Source organism: Pseudomyrmex gracilis, unplaced genomic scaffold (genome assembly GCF_002006095.1).
Source record: "Pseudomyrmex gracilis isolate BER0280 unplaced genomic scaffold, ASM200609v1 scaffold_1598, whole genome shotgun sequence".
Lineage (NCBI taxonomy): Eukaryota > Metazoa > Arthropoda > Insecta > Hymenoptera > Formicidae > Pseudomyrmex > Pseudomyrmex gracilis.
The window spans coordinates 9,866-26,029 of record NW_018022182.1 but is presented as its reverse complement, the minus strand read 5'-3'; the positions used below and the strand labels follow the sequence as shown (position 1 = coordinate 26,029).

The following is a 16,164-nucleotide window of genomic DNA, read 5'->3' as shown; positions in this document are numbered from 1 at the left end:
CATAGCCATACGTATCGACAAGTCGCTCGTGGACATCGCTACGTAGTTGCCAATGTGCACCACCCATGGACATGCGCTAGCTTACGGGCCGGTATAGCGATCGTAAAAACTCTTATGGGCCTGGCCGCTCTCATTCTTCTCTCTGGTGAAACAGAACGCAGCTATATATGTCTATGGTCCTATGCTTTTGGAACAAACCTTTTGTGTCATTTGTGGCTGCGTTCCGATATTCACTTTCAGTACTAGAAATCTATAGCACATGTGACGTGAAGTATGGATTTTTAGTATTGGCATTGAATATCGGAACACACAGTGTGTACGTTGCTGGAACTTAGCCTAATGTGCAGTCACCTGTCAAAATTTCGTATTGTGTGTTTCAAACTTGTATCTTACAAGACGTAAATGTGTTTTATAGTAAAATCTATTAAATTTCGTAGAAATGGTGAATGCAGATATTATACGCAAAAATTATCCACTTCATTTGCTTGTTTGGTATAATAACTATGTAGAACTCGATAAAGAACTATCTGCAAATCAGGTTTGCGTAATATATATATATATATGTATATGTATATTTTAGATTAATATTGTGTTTAATAATTTTTATTTATAATATTAATACTTTGATAAATTCGTCTAGGTTAACTATGTGTTTTTGTTAGTATTTACAAGTTACAATTTTATATATGTGTTGAATATATACATATAGACTAAATTTTAGTTATCATTGAGAGATAATAAATGTGCTTTATATATTATAATCAGTATATACACATTAAAAGTATATATATATAATAATTATATAATTATTTAATAAATATATATTACAAATATATAGTATAACATGTATATATAGTATTGTATATATAGTATTGTTAAATGTATCAATTTATTGTATATATAGTATTTTTAAAAATTTATCATTTTATATTTTATATTTCTTTAAATTTATCAATAAATATAAACTTAATTTTTAGTAAATATACCAAGTAATAATAATATTATAGCATGGTATAATGTTTTATTTAACAATATAAACACAGTTTACATATTGTATATAATAGCTATGTCAAATAGAAAATTTGTTACTTTACTGTAATATTACTTGTAGTATTTAAGACATATATAAAAGAAAATGTTTGAAGTCTTTTATAAGAGAAACCTGTGTTCATATAAGTACACTTGTGTTCATATAACCTATGTGTTCATATAAGTACACACACATATATGTGACTATATATCTATTATTATTTATATTACTAAGTAAAAGTATTCTATATAGTTTGTAATTTAAATTATTCTATAAATTAATCTCACACACAAGTTTATAGTGTACATATATAATCAAACTTATTCTTGTTCTTTTATATTCTTGCTTTTCTTATGTTTTTTCTTATGCGTAACAAAATTTCTTCTCTAATCTTTTCTATTACTCTTTTTTGTTACATTGATATCTCACTATCATATGCTTATTGTGCTATCACATATATGTATGAACAGTTGTAGTATGAAGCTATTATATTTGTATAAGCTTATAACTACAGAGTAAGAATTAAGAAGAGAAGTCTAAAAAGAAAAAACTCCAGTCCTGATTTTTCAAGAAGAAAAAAATTTGATATATATCTATGGTCATACGAGCCAATCGCAGGATGTGCGGAAAAGTGCATATATATATGTATATACATATATATATTAGATATATATTTCATAGTTTAGTAACCATAGATATATTTCATAGATATATTTCATAGTTTAGTAACTTCTCCAGCTTCAATAAGATTTAATTGTTAAAGAAATTTGATTGTACATAGAATATAGTAAATATATGTAATTTGTAAATTTCTGTTTAGCATGATATAGAAAAGCATGACAATCGAGGAAGGACACCACTGATGTTAGCAGTAACTTTAAATCACACAGATTCTGCTATTGTATTATTGCAGCATGAAGCTAATGTCAATACTGAAAATACTGAAGGATGGAATGGTAATTTGTTAATTTTTTTATACATATAATAGAAAAATTAATATTTTTATGTATTGCATATATAATTTATTTATTAAATTGAGAAGAAATAATTGGTTGATGAGAACTGTGCAAGTTGACATGCGGGACAAAAGTTTTTTAATTCCAATAATTTGTCTAGATGTTTTGACTATTTTATTTTAGTCATCTTCAGTAGAATACTGTGTATAATACATATTTAGTAGATTACAATAATGTACTTAAGAATATTATTGTTTACAAAAATTAAATTAACATAAATTGTATATAGATTGTGTATAATCTTAAATGTGTGTGTGTGTGTGTGTGTGCATTATTGTAATCTACCAAATATGTATTATACAGTATTCCCCACTGAAGATGACTAAAATAAAGTAGTCAAAACGTCTGGACAAATTATTGAAATCAAAAAATGTTTTTCTGCCTGTCAACTTGCACATGGATCTCACTGCTCAATTATTTCTTTTCAATTTGATATTTTTCTCAACAAACCTGAGAACTCTATCTACACATTATCTTATTGGATAATTTATTTAGTTTGGTTTTTAAATGTGGATTCATATAGTGGTTCAAGAAGCAGTTGGAACTGGAGATCCTGAATTGCTGCAATTAGTACTAGCCAGAAGAGATTACCAGAGATATTGCAATCGAGTGGCTGGTATACCAGAGTTACTTCACAAACTTAAACAAGTCAGTATCGTATGATATATCATAATTATTTAAAAATAAAATATCACAATTTTATTAAAACCGGATTTGTTTTTTTTTAAGGAATTTTTGTTTTCTGCTAACTTGTGTACAGCTACTATTGCCTATATGTGTGTTGTGAATAATTATTATATAAAAATATGTTAAAAAATTGTGAATTTAATGGATATTAATATTTATTTTATTCTTTAAGATTTATACATGTTACATATACAGTAATTAATACACTTTTACTAAAACAACTGTGCTTTTAGGCACCAGATTTTTATGTGGAAATGAAATGGGAGTTTACAAGTTGGGGTAAGAAACTGAATATTTGACATAAGTTCTGTGTTTGGTAATTACTGAAAATCTATAAATTCATGTTACATATATTATTCATTTTTAAATACAGTAATAACTGAACAAGTCATATATTTTGACAATAATCTTCATTTGTTCTTAGTAAAACATATAAAGTTGACTATTATATTTCTGTTAATTAGTTCCCCTTGCATCTCGAATGTGTCCGAGTGATACCTACAAAGTTTATAAGCAAGGTAGTAATGTGAGGATTGATACTACATTATTAGGTTTTGATCATGCAAATTGGCAACGTGGCAGTCGCAGTTATGTCTTTAAAGGACAAAGTAAGTGTATGCATATTTTTTATAGTTTATATCATATTAATATTATGTAAGCTGTGTTAGTTCACAAAATTAATATAATATTTTTATAGATGATGGAGCAACAATCATGGAAGTGGATCATGAAACAAAGAAAGTTTATGTTGAGCATATGAAACTTATAGAAGATAATAATATACATTTAATGGAACCATCTGAAGAAGGCGTGATAGCTCGACTTACTAATCCAATAGTTACAACATATATTGACACTGATAAAATTAGTTTTGAACGGTAAAATATTTATGATACATAATATACATATACATTTGTAATATTATAACGTATATATACACATATAAATTAATCATATATTTATTTTGATTTATGTATAATTAGGAATAAAGCAGGTTTATGGGGATGGCGTTCTGACAAAAGTGAAGTGATAAATGGCCATGAGTGCAAAGTTTTTAGCGCAAGCAATGTAGAATTAATAACTAAAACAAGGTTAGAACACTTATCTGAAACGGATAAAGCAAGAGCTCGAGTACCGAGAACATCTTTACAATCATTTCTCGGTATTACGGAAGAACAACAAGAGAGTTGCAGCACCATTACTACTAGCGTAATCGTCATTTTTCTATACACAGTAGACTCTCGATACAAGTAAATCAAAAAAACTGTAGAAAAAATTTTTAAAAAACCTTTGTCAAATGCTCTTTCCAGCAGCGCTGATCTACTGTGCATAGATGTAAAGATATATGTAGAGATCTCATTATTAATCTCCAGAGACTAATTTCACTTTCAATATTGTTCTATTATGTAAGAGAAATGGTAGTCTTTACATATACTATAACAGCTATTTTTGCAGTAGAAAAGCTGACTTAATACTTTTTCTTGTGATCCTTACAAGATAGAAAAAAGTTTGAAGAGTCTACTGTGTGTAACTGGTATGTAGTGTTTTACATATTTTAAATATACTACTGTAACTGTAAATTTTAGGAAGACTTTAATGTAAGTAATCCCTGTAACATTACTGCTGAGGAATACTTCGATCCAAATGTCACTTTAAATGGAAGAGATATAGGCAGACCAAAGGAAGTTAATACAAAAATACAAAAATTTAAGGTAATATGTACACACACATACACGTGAGATTCTTTATACATATAAATACTTGAAGCTTCGTTTCAAAGATTGTGAAAAATTAATTTCAAAAATTTAAAGTAGTTATCGCGTAGAATCGATTACTTGACAACTTTTTCAAAGAGCATAGCAAGATAAGCATGTGTGTGCTGCCCCCAGCCGGATTCGGTCGAGATTTTAACTGTAAGTTACCACTAATACAAATGTTATTTCCCCAAAAACATATTTCCCAAATATGGTTTTTATGGAAGTTATGGAGGTATAAAGAAAAACCGAAAAAAAAAATTTCTCGATAACGGCTTGACCGATTTTAATAAAAAGATATGTTATAAACTTCAATGGGATAATGTTTAAAAAAAAATGAGAAACAATTTCGTCTAATAAAAGTTTTTTTGAAAATTATTTTATAAATGTTTTTCAAATTTTTTTTACGGAATATCATTGAGACACTACTTTTATTTTTTAATGCAAAAAGCTTTCAACACTAATATAACATAAAACTTTTCAAAATGATTAAAAGAGTAGTGCATAGTTAAACACATTAAAGCAGAGCTTTCCAACTGATCACGTGACTGCATAGAAATCTTATGGCGCAAACGTCGCGCCGTGTGCGAGTTAGAAGGCTCTGCATTAAAGTTCTCAACGGTGCACTTGCGATATGCTGTGTCGTGCCGTGCGCGCGCGCTGTGTCTCGCTTTGAATGGTCTTTAAAAAGAACCTTAGAATTTAAAATATTAAGTTCAATATGACGACAATAATTGCGAATTGTTTGCAGAATCGCGTGACTTATTCTAAATCTTAACATAACTTATGAATTGAAAACTAAGAAATTGGACCAAAAAAATAAATAAGGCCCTTAAAATTCTAAACATTAAAATTGATCATTAAGAACCAAACGCTAGATGAAGGTGCAAAAAGAATATATAAATATATAAATATATAAATATATAAATAATATTTAAAGGCTCGTGAAAGTTTCAATGAAAATGTAAGGCCGATACGAGCCGTTCATAGGATGTTGAGCGGAACTTGTACGTGTATACATATATATGTATACACCTATGACAAATTCACTTTTAAATTTTTACAAGTGAGTTTTTTGAATTGAAAATTCAATTTTTAAATTCATATGGGATGCGGGATTTGCATCTCACATATGAAAGACCCCGAATACCCCCCTAACTAATTTTTAAAATATTGCGAAAAAAACTGCCATGGCACGGTAAGCCGGAGATTCCAGGTTCGACTCCTGGCCGAGGATTTCATATGAATTTAAGAATTGAATTTTCAATTCAAAAAACTCACTTGTAAAAATTTACAAGTGAACTTCATAGGTGTATACATATATATGTATACACATACAAGTTCCGCTCAACATCCTGTGAACGGCTCGTATCGGCCTTACATTTTCATTATAAATATATATGTATATATATATATATATTTCTATATTGTTCAAAAGAGGTTGGAAAATTGCATAAATTTTCCAATTTCTTACAAGTAACGAGCATTTCTCATATATGTGATGCACATTCAGGATCCTATATGAATTGAAGAATTGAATTTTCACTTTATATTTATATTATTTTAGTAAATTTTTACAACTGAATTTTTGAATTAAAAATTCAATTCTTTAATTTATATAGGATGCTGAATGTACATGTATGAAAAATGCCTGTTACTTATAAGAAAATGGAAAATCTATGCAATTTTCCAATTTCTTCTTTTGAACACAAAATATTGTTAATATTGTTAATATTGTTAATCGTTCTTTAAAATTTGGTAAAACAATTGTGGCTTTATCTTCAGTTTCTACTTTTTTTCTGGTCACGTTAAATAAAAACTTATCACACCTAGGACATTTAGGATTTTTCAATGATACATTTTTTATAAGTCAAATCAAGTATGACAAAAAAATCGAAAGCAAATATTTGTAGCTGAAAAGAATGTGCTCGAGAGAAAACAACAAGACGCAGGAGATATTAATATAATATATACTATTAAAGACAGCGCGAAGGAAGCTCAAATAATAATAAACGTCTTTTCAGGCCAAATCGTTACTTCAGTTGGATGCTAAGGAATATGAAAATATCATGGCATGTAACATGAAGTTATAGTTACCCATATGCATAAATAAGAAATATTTAATGCACAAACACTTAACGCGACTGCACCAAAGTGGTCAAAACGCTTTTGGAATAGTTTTCAGTGGCAGTCTGCACAATGATATAACTGTACCGAAAACTATTGAAAAAGCGTACTCAATATTTTAATATAACTCTAATAAATTTTAATATAATAATTTATTCTGAGTTTTTTTTTCAATAACCATTCAGAGCGAAACAGCGCGCACGCACGACACAACTGGCATACCGCACGCGTACGTAGTTAAACAAATTAAAATTCTCAACAGTGAGCTTGTATTTACTTAAAGTTAAACAAACTTTAATTTGTTTAACTACGCACTACCTTTTTAATAATTTTGAAAATTTTTATATTATACTAGAATGTTAGAAGCTTTTTATAATGAAAAATAAAAGTAGTGTTTCAATGGTAGTCCGTAAAAAAAAATTTGAAAAAAAATTACAAAACAATTTTCAAAAAAAATTCTATTGGACGACATTGTTCCTTAATTTTTTTTAAACATTATCTTATTGAAGTGTATACATATCTTTTCATAGACTTAGAAACTTAGATGGGAAATTACGGGATAACGAGCTCGCGTAACGCTTACAGATTTTTTTGACTAACTTTGCGTACGACGTTCGGAACAAGTAGCGGCACCGATACGAACAGTTGACGAGGTATACTCGGTGACTATTATATGGTCATTGGTGTAACACATATACAGTGTCCCAGAATTAGTGTAACATCTTTCGTAGGCAGAAAGAGTAAAACTGAGTCGAGTCCTATATCATTTTGCGAAATTCGTAATAGTTACTGAGATCTTAATTAACGAACGTCCGCAAATAAGCATGCATCGAGCTGTTTTACGCGCGTAAGACAGCCCGTCGCGCTTCGCGCGCTCACGGTGTTACCCGTAGAAACGTATGGGAGGAGCTAATATAACAGCTATTTATTATGTACATGTATATGTCATATACTATAATATACATATAACATAATAAATGGTAATCGCGGAGAGCGCGTCGGGCTGTTTTATGCATGTGAGACAGCCCGATGCATGCTTATTCGCGGATCTTTGTTAATTAAGATCTCGGTAACTATTGCGAATCTCGCAAAATAGTATAGGACTTTTCGACTTAGATTTACTCTTACCTGTCTACGAGAGATGTTACACCAATTCTTGGATACCCTGTATATACGTGTTGCAAAAATCGCACGTTTTTTTAACTTTTTTCAATCTTTTATTTAATAGTATAAACACGTTTTGTTTTTAACCTGATTTAACGCTATCACATCTTACAAAATTTTTCTTCACATATCTCGCGCCACATATAGAGTTCACTGTCTGCGAAAGTGTCAATTTGTTCAAGCGTTGTCTGTCACTGCACTTTTGATCGCAACAAACGCGATGAGTCATCTTGTATAATAATGGGATGGTGGAAAAGTTCTGCGGATTTTTAGTATAAAATTTAAACACAAAATCGACATTTATAAAAATTAATTTAGTCCACAATGTATTGACCGTCTTGATCTACAAATTGTTGCCAACGTTTTGGTAGGGCCTTGATGCCGCTCTCGTAAAACTCTTGAGACTTGTGGGCGAAAAAATCAACGAGGTGATTTCGGATGGCCTCCATTGAGTCGAATTGATGACCGTCAACATTGTTTTGCAGCGAGCGACACAAGTGATAATCAGACAGTGCAAGATCCGGCGAATATGGTGGGTGCTGCATCATTTCCCAGCCAAAGCTCTGCAATTTTTTTTCGTGATCAAAGAAGTATGTGGTCGAGCGTTGTCATGATGGAAAATCATACCTTTTCTATTCGACAATTCTGGCCGCTTCTCTTGCACTACTTTGCGCAATTTGTCGAGCTGAGCGCGGTATTTCTTTGAATCTATTGTTTGGCCCTGCGGGAGCAGCTCGAAGCACAGCACTCCTTTATAGTCCCACCAAATACATAGCATTACTTTCTGTGGATGCAAATTAGGTTTTGCCACCGTTTGTGAAGACTTGCCCGGACCGTACCACGACTTCCGCCGCTTAATGTTGTTGTAGACAACCCATTTCTCGTCTCCAGTGATGATCCGTTTCAGAAATGGGTCTAGAGAGTTTTGTTTCAGGAGAGATTCACACACTAAAATCCGATCTATGATGTTCTTTTCGCTCAGTTCGTGCGGCACCCATACATCAAGCTTTTTCACCATGCCAAGCTTTTTTAATCAATCCATAACGGTTGTATGATGAATGCCGAAGCGCTTCGCAATCTCTCGAGTCGTTAAGTGTCGATCACTCTTCACTGTAGCCAGGTGTTGGTCGTCGTCAACAGAATTTGGCCGTCCAGAGCGTGGTGCATCTTGGAGGTTAAATTCTCCGGAACGGAAGCGAGCAAACCATCTTTCGCATGTGTCTGCGCTTAAGACGAGGCACCATACATGGCGCGTATTTCGCGCTTAGCGCAGAGGCGTATTTAACGTCGGTGCAACCGGTGCGATGCACCGACGGGTCCCGGGATCTGCGGGCCCTCGGTGCATGATAAACATTTATAAATTTATAATATTCATAACATTACCTATCGGAGTTGCGAGTGCCGAAAGATCATTTAGTGTATTAAGGAGACTTAAAAGTTATTTAAGAAATACCATGACACAGGAAAGAACATCTGATCTAACTTTATTATCAATTGAAAAAAATGTTTTGATTAATTTAAATTTGGAAGATGTTGCAAACAAATTTATGTCGGTTAAAGTTCGAAGAGGTGTTCGTTTCTAAATTTGCATACAAATAAAAATTCATTAAAAACTTTTGTCCAATTGCTTTTAATAAATAATAATAACAATAATAATAATAATAATAATTATTATTATTACTATTATTATTATTATTATTAATTAAAGGGCCCTCTCATCTTTGTCCTTGCACCGAAGTTTTACCAGTCTTAAAAACGCGCCTGGCTTAGCGTCCGCCGCTTTATATTCTTTACGGAATAAAAACACTAAAATATGGCGAAAATGCAAGTTTTGATCTTCCATTTTAGTTGTATGCCGTACACGCAAAACACATCCGACCAAAACAAACACTTCTGCCAAATGTCAAGCGTAGTGTGACTTGTCAAAATATGTGCGGCAGACTGACATTTAAACGACACGCGATAATTATTTTCTGATACTAGTGTCATCTATTAAAAAATCCGCAGAACTTTTCCACCGACCCAATAAAAGAAACAAAAACTATGCGTTTAAAGGTGCGACGTTGGTGCATTTAACGTCGTACGGATACCGAGCGAAAGTTTTCACATTGTTATATTATTATCGCGCGTTACATTGGGTCTATACGTCTATGTATTTTTTTAATTAAAATCGGTCAAGCCGTCGTCAAGAAATTTTTTTGGTTCTTCTTTAACGAAATAACTACAAACTATATACTTTAAATTTATGATTGAAAATTAATTCAGAAAGCGGATAAAGAAATTTTTTCGCGCCGGAAACTTCTCCGGTAGTACCGATCGTTCCGAAAGTTTCTCACGACGTGTTGTTTTGCGACACGGCGTACAGTGGAATAAAGATGACAGTTTTTTGGAGGATATAACTTTTTTAAAGTAAACTGTTGTAAATTTGGTTGCTCTTGATGTATTTTTTAAACTATAATGTATATACTACATAATGTGATATCTCAAAAACCTTATCTTGTCAAAAAAAAGGTAAAAACAGGCGTCAAGTACACGCACAACACGTTTAAATTAAGAATCTTAACTCAAACTGTTTTTCATTATTTTTTATTTATACACAAAAAATTAAATCAGTTTTTACTTTCGGAGATCTTGAAAGGCACAGAAGTATAAAGTTTTCATGAGAGTAATAATCTAGTTTATTATGTCTAATAAGATATTAGTTAGACATTCATCAAATTATTCTGTAAGTTTTACAAAGCGCCATGACTATCTTTCTGCTAGTAGATTAGACAAACAAGTGGAGACTTGTTATATCTGTTTGGAAGTAGATGCTTGCAATCTGATATTCATTTTATTCAAAATAACTGCTATCAACAAGTCTTACTTGTCATCCGTCTTAAATTGTGAGAAGTTGCAAATACACAAACAGATTTTTTTTTAATTGTTAATTGGTTGGCTTGTCAAATTATTTTAATAGAAGAAGTCTAGTTAATTTTTTTAATAAATTTAATTCTGTTTAAATAGAATTCAAATATTTTTTATTTAAAAACTTCGACACTTACTGAACTTTTCAATCATTATCAAAAAGCTTTGCTTAAGAATTTTATTTATCTGAATGTCAACTATTTTATAATAAATTTATACAGAAAGCATCATATTCCAGGGCTGAAATGCACAATGAATTTGCATCACAGCTCGAGTGTTGGTTGGTGCTTTGCAAAATGTTCCATAAAATTTGATTAAAACAATACTTAAGATAACACCCAATAAGGTTTTGCTCAGAAATTACGTAAATCATCAGGTAAATAAAACTAAAGTTGTATATTGATGTCATTTTTTCTCGGAGGATATAACTTTTTTTGTAAAATAAACTGTTTTGAAACATGGTTGATGATGTGAATATTTTTTTCCATCTTGATGTATTTTCTAAACTACAACGTATATATTACAAAATGTATGTTATCTCAAAACATTTACCTTTTCAAAAAACGGTAAGAACAGGCGCCAAGTACATGCACAACACGTATTGTTTTTAAAAACACATGTTTTACAAAAAAGTGATATCAAAAGGTGCTACCAGATATGACAAGTCTCCACTTGTTTGTCTAATCTACTAGCAGAAAGATAGTCATAGACTCTGTAAAAATTACAGAATAATTGATTATGAATGTCTAAATAATATCTTATCACAGACATAATAAATTAGATTATTACTCTCATGGAAATTTTATACTTCTATGCCTTTCAAGATCTCTGAGAGTGTAATAAAAAGAAATTTTTATGGAATGTACAATATGCTGATTTTGTCATGTTAAGTGTCCGGAAGGAAATAGCTTCCTGTTGTGGATTCACATATATTTCATCCTCAATTGCCAACATATGTACTGCCTTTGTTAAAATGCCTATGTTAAATATAGAGTAGTGCGTAACAATCTGTAAAATAAAAGGTAGTTAATTAACAAAACTTATTTATATAATATCTGCATGTTATTTGCTCTCTCATAATAATAAGCAATCTGTCTGACATACAAAGAGAAAGGTTAGATAATTGATTATTATATTTGAGGAGGTAACATGTGGAACACTGCACAACGCAGGTATTGAATTGATTGAAAATTGATATTGAAAATGATACATACTTGTCACAATCACAAACACTCACGATTTTGATTAGACTTCGTTGCGCGTGAAGAACCACCGCACAAATTCTTTCGTAACGCGTTATGTTATGTTAATTAAGTACTAACCGTAAACTTACATTCGAACTTATATATAAACAACGAGTCTAAGTTTATAGCCCTACTTAACTATAACGTATAACGCGTTACAGAAGAATTTTTGTGCGGTGGACCTGAAATGACTCAAAACACTACCGTCACAACAACCCGTTCCTCTTGATTTTCTCTTTCTCTCTCTAACTCACACTTCCTACTTTCTTCCTCTTTTCTTCTTTCAGCGTGCGTATAAATTTATACCATCTGTTAACAGTTATACAAACATGCACAAATTTCGATCCCAAGACGATCATGAAAACGTGAATTTTTCACCGTCAAAACATTATTGTCAATATTTTTTTTTTTAGATTAGAGGACACAAACACAAAACTTGCAGTAATACTTTTTTTTTAATGTTTTGTTCTGAATCGATTGAGATAAAAAAAAAAAGTCGATCGGTTCAGTCATTACTAAAATATGAATATTTCATTTTTCCGCAAATGTCACAATTACTCATTTTCGCGTAATAGAAACACGGAGTGCTCCGTTCGACTTCATTGCGCGTGAACTTGACGCGAGGCACTAGGGGTAAACGATACAATCTTCCAGACAATGATTATTGTCTTTATTATCAAGATTATTATTGGCCTTATTGTCAAAATTGAAAAATAATAAGAAATCACTTATGTTATATCCTCTGATATGAACATATTTAAATTCAGAAAATACTTTGAAGAGGGCTGGTACGAAGTAAGGTACAAGATGTTAATGTATGAACCGAATTCTTTATTTATAAATGCCAAAAGTTTCGACTCTCAGTTTGAGTCATCTTCAGTGGCAAAACAAAAATCTATAAAACAAATTAACTCAAAGTGGTTTACAAAAAACAGCGAATGAGCAATGGGGGGGGGAGTTAATATAATGCAAAAAAACTCACTATTTAAAAAAAGGCAGACTGTACATCAGGTTATAATGAGGGAGAGACATCAAAAATGGAATTTATCGTTGCGTTTTAATAAACAAACTTGTCTTCCCGCAGTGTGTCATGTTTGATAAGACCAGTACACAAGAATAATAAACGACTGATGTACAGCTTTCACAAAGTTTGAATATAAATACTTTATCCCACCACACTGACAATAATATGTTTGTCAAGCCTTTAAAGGTGAACGATCATTTAGATTTGTATAATTCAAGAAATGAGAAATATGGTTTTAGTTTCTCTGTATCCGACATAATATTTACAACGTTCGTTTGCAACTTGATTTGGATCATTTCAGAAATTAATCGTTTGTTGTAATGATTTTCTTGATCCAAAATACGCACGTTATTCCAATTAAAATCGTGACTGGTCTGTAGCCTATGCTCAGTAACTACAGATGCTTCTACCTGTTTTCGATTGATTTGGTTTCTATGTTCTGCAATTCTGGTTTTTAATTTTCTCTTAGTTTGGCCTACATAAGATGCATTGCAGGAGATACATTCCAGGCAATAAACTAAATTTTTATTTTGTTCTTTCTTTAAAAGATCTTTAATTGCTTTGATGAATATATCAAGTTTATTTATATTGCGGAATGCCAACGAGATATCAGCTCTTAATGACCTTGATATAGAGTCTGAGAGATTATTAATATATGGCATCACAAAGAACGACTTCTTTTTATCCTGAGTGCTCAAAGAATTAGATGTAGAATTTATAAGTGTGTTTTTATATTTATTATTGATTAAAAACTTGATTCTATTGTTAATAATGTTAAAAATAAAATGTAGAAGGTAATTGTTGGTCATTGTATTTGTTTTTCCAAGATTGGCTGATGATGATCGAAATTAAAGTATGATCGAAACGTCCCACTAAACAACACTTTCTACGATTTTTTACACTCCCACCCGTGGACAAGATCAGGCTACAAGGTCGAATTTACATTCAGTGGAATCCATTTTTAATGCCTGTACTAATTCATTTTAATTGTTGGTAATCAATATTTTAATAATAAAAGTAAGATTTTTCACATGAAATTATGGATGGGAAAGTGAAAATATTTTGTCTACTAAACCAATGATGGTCCCAATTTTTTGTGAGGTAGGATGCATAGAAAGAAAGTTTAAATGTCTTCCTGAGAAGGTTTCCTTGTGACACCAATCATACTTAAGTGTGTTGTGCTCGTCAACAATCAACTTAACATCAAGAAAACTTAACTGTCGTCAATCTGAGTCTATACCGTAAACTGCAATCTATTATAACTATTAAACAGAGACAGAAGATCTAGCAAAAACTCAGAAGGAGCCGTCATAATCAAATCGTCAACATATCTATAATAAAAAGACGGAGTAAAAGGTAGTTTTTTCAAAACTGAAATCTCCAGGTCTTGCATGACTAAATCTGCCATAACTGGAGACAGTGGCGATCCCATCGGTACTCCGTAAGACTGTTTATAAATCTGTTCATCAAATAAAAAATAGGTAGAAGAAAGAACAAATTCAATAGCAAAAAGAAATTCATTAAGGGGAATTTTAGTTTGGTTTCTGATAAACTTCCACCTAATTTTAATACTTTTTAAAGCCAAATAAATCAATACATTGGTAAATAATGAAATAACGTCAAGAGATAAGAGAATGTGACCCCGCTGTAGATTGATTTTATTAATTTTGTTAACAAATTCAGTGCTATTGTAAATATGGCTCTTAGCAGTAGGGATGTTTGTATATAAGATTTTGTGTAAAAATTCTGCAAAGGTATGTAACGGACTGCCAATGGAAGACACAATTAATCTGTAAGGATTGCTCGGCTTATGGACTTTTGGAATGCCATACGCTCTTAGGAGATTGCCATCACTTGATTTGATTGACTTAAATGTCAAATCGGTGATGTACTTATTGGAAATACATTTTTTTTAAATGGAGTTTAGAGTGTCTTCCATGTTTTTAATGGGATTCTTTTTTATTTTCTTATCAAACATGACACACTGCGGGAAGACAAGTGTGTTTATTAAAACGCAACGATAAATTCAATTTTTGATGTCTCTCCCTCATTATAACCTGATGTACAGTCTGCCTTTTTTTAAATGGTGAGTTTTTTGCATCATATTAACCCCCCCCTCCTATTGCTCATTCGCTGTTTTTTGTAAACCACTTTGAGTTAATTTGTTTTATAGATTTTTGTTTTGCCACTGAAGATGACTCAAACTGAGAGTCGAAACGTTTGGCATTTATAAATAAAGAATTCGGTTCATACATTAACATCTTGTACCTTACTTCGTACCAGCCCTCTTCAAAGTATTTTCTGACAATTTTACGAAGTATATATATATTACATATTGTTAATATTTAAATTCCTTGTAGTTTTTTGTTTCAAATGTAATTAATACTTCGCCACTCACTATAATACTTTTAATATTAGATAAGTGAATAGTGCAACACGTTCAACATTACACTAATCTAATCAAAAAGTCGTAAGAATGAACCTTACGATTTGATACATTTTAATGTGTTTAACAATATTAATGTATAAATAACATTTCATTCTCATTAGATATAACAAAGTTGAAATTTTACAAAATATGTTAAACATTTGCAGACAATAATAAAAATATTAATGGACAACAACTATCATATTAATAATATTGAATAACAATGATTGGCCAGAGAGCCAATAACTGTTTTTTGTGGTTATGGTAATGACAAGTAGTCTCATTGACTTCGTGATCGTTGTTGCTATTGAAAAAGGATAAACTAGTAAATTTAAATCTGTTAGAAATCCTAAATAGTTTGAAAAATTAGTTGGACTAGTTTGGAAAGTAGTTTTAAATTTGATGTTTTTTTAAAAAAATGAAAAGTGCAATTTTTCCAAGTCTTTCCGATGAATTTTTATTTTAGTGATGACAAATTCTTTTAAAAAAACCGGAGTAAATAGCTAAACTCAGGAAAAGTTAGCAATTTACAGTTTTACTTTAAAAAATAACATAAGGTATTCAGTAAAAATATATTCCATAAAATATATTTTATAAATATATTTTATTACTTGTACATGGCTATAAATTGTTTTAGTTGTACATGTAGGGTAACTGTCCCTATTAGTGTGCCTGTCCCGATTAGTGTGCCTTTATATTTAAATAAATATTACAGAAAAACAAGTGAAAATAAATAAGTAGAGTATTTTTTTATTTATAGTTATGATATCAATGGATTTTTTA

At 31.0% G+C, this 16,164-nt stretch overlaps 1 protein-coding gene across 4 annotated transcripts; it reads left to right on the top strand.

Moving 5' to 3' along the window:
- Nucleotides 1-219: 219 nt before the first annotated feature.
- LOC109862285 (ankyrin repeat domain-containing protein 13B) lies at nt 220-6,761 on the top strand. 4 transcript variants are annotated; one of them, XM_020442282.1, is made up of 10 exons: nt 220-538; nt 1,851-1,986; nt 2,570-2,694; nt 2,967-3,012; nt 3,198-3,341; nt 3,431-3,611; nt 3,717-3,942; nt 4,320-4,445; nt 4,548-4,646; nt 6,512-6,598. In XM_020442282.1, exons 1-9 carry the CDS (start codon nt 440-442, stop codon nt 4,599-4,601), a joined length of 1,137 nt encoding a protein of 378 aa, XP_020297871.1. In that variant the 5' UTR covers nt 220-439; the 3' UTR covers nt 4,602-4,646; nt 6,512-6,598. The 4 variants fall into 4 exon arrangements, with proteins under 4 accessions (XP_020297871.1, XP_020297869.1, XP_020297870.1 ...); XM_020442280.1 differs by lacking the exon at nt 4,548-4,646 and having other exon boundaries at nt 6,512-6,761; XM_020442281.1 differs by lacking the exon at nt 6,512-6,598 and having other exon boundaries at nt 4,548-4,797.
- The last annotated feature ends 9,403 nt before the right edge of the window (nt 6,762-16,164 follow it).

Bases quoted from the DNA above. Each gene is read 5' to 3' on its own strand.
- LOC109862285 (XM_020442280.1), top strand. From the start codon at position 440: ATGGTGAATGCAGATATTATACGCAAAAATTATCCACTTCATTTGCTT. The intron at 2,695-2,966 runs GTCAGTATCGTA...CTGTGCTTTTAG, and splicing joins TACTTCACAAACTTAAACAA to GCACCAGATTTTTATGTGGA. The intron at 4,446-6,511 runs GTAATATGTACA...ACGTCTTTTCAG, and splicing joins CAAAAATACAAAAATTTAAG to GCCAAATCGTTACTTCAGTT.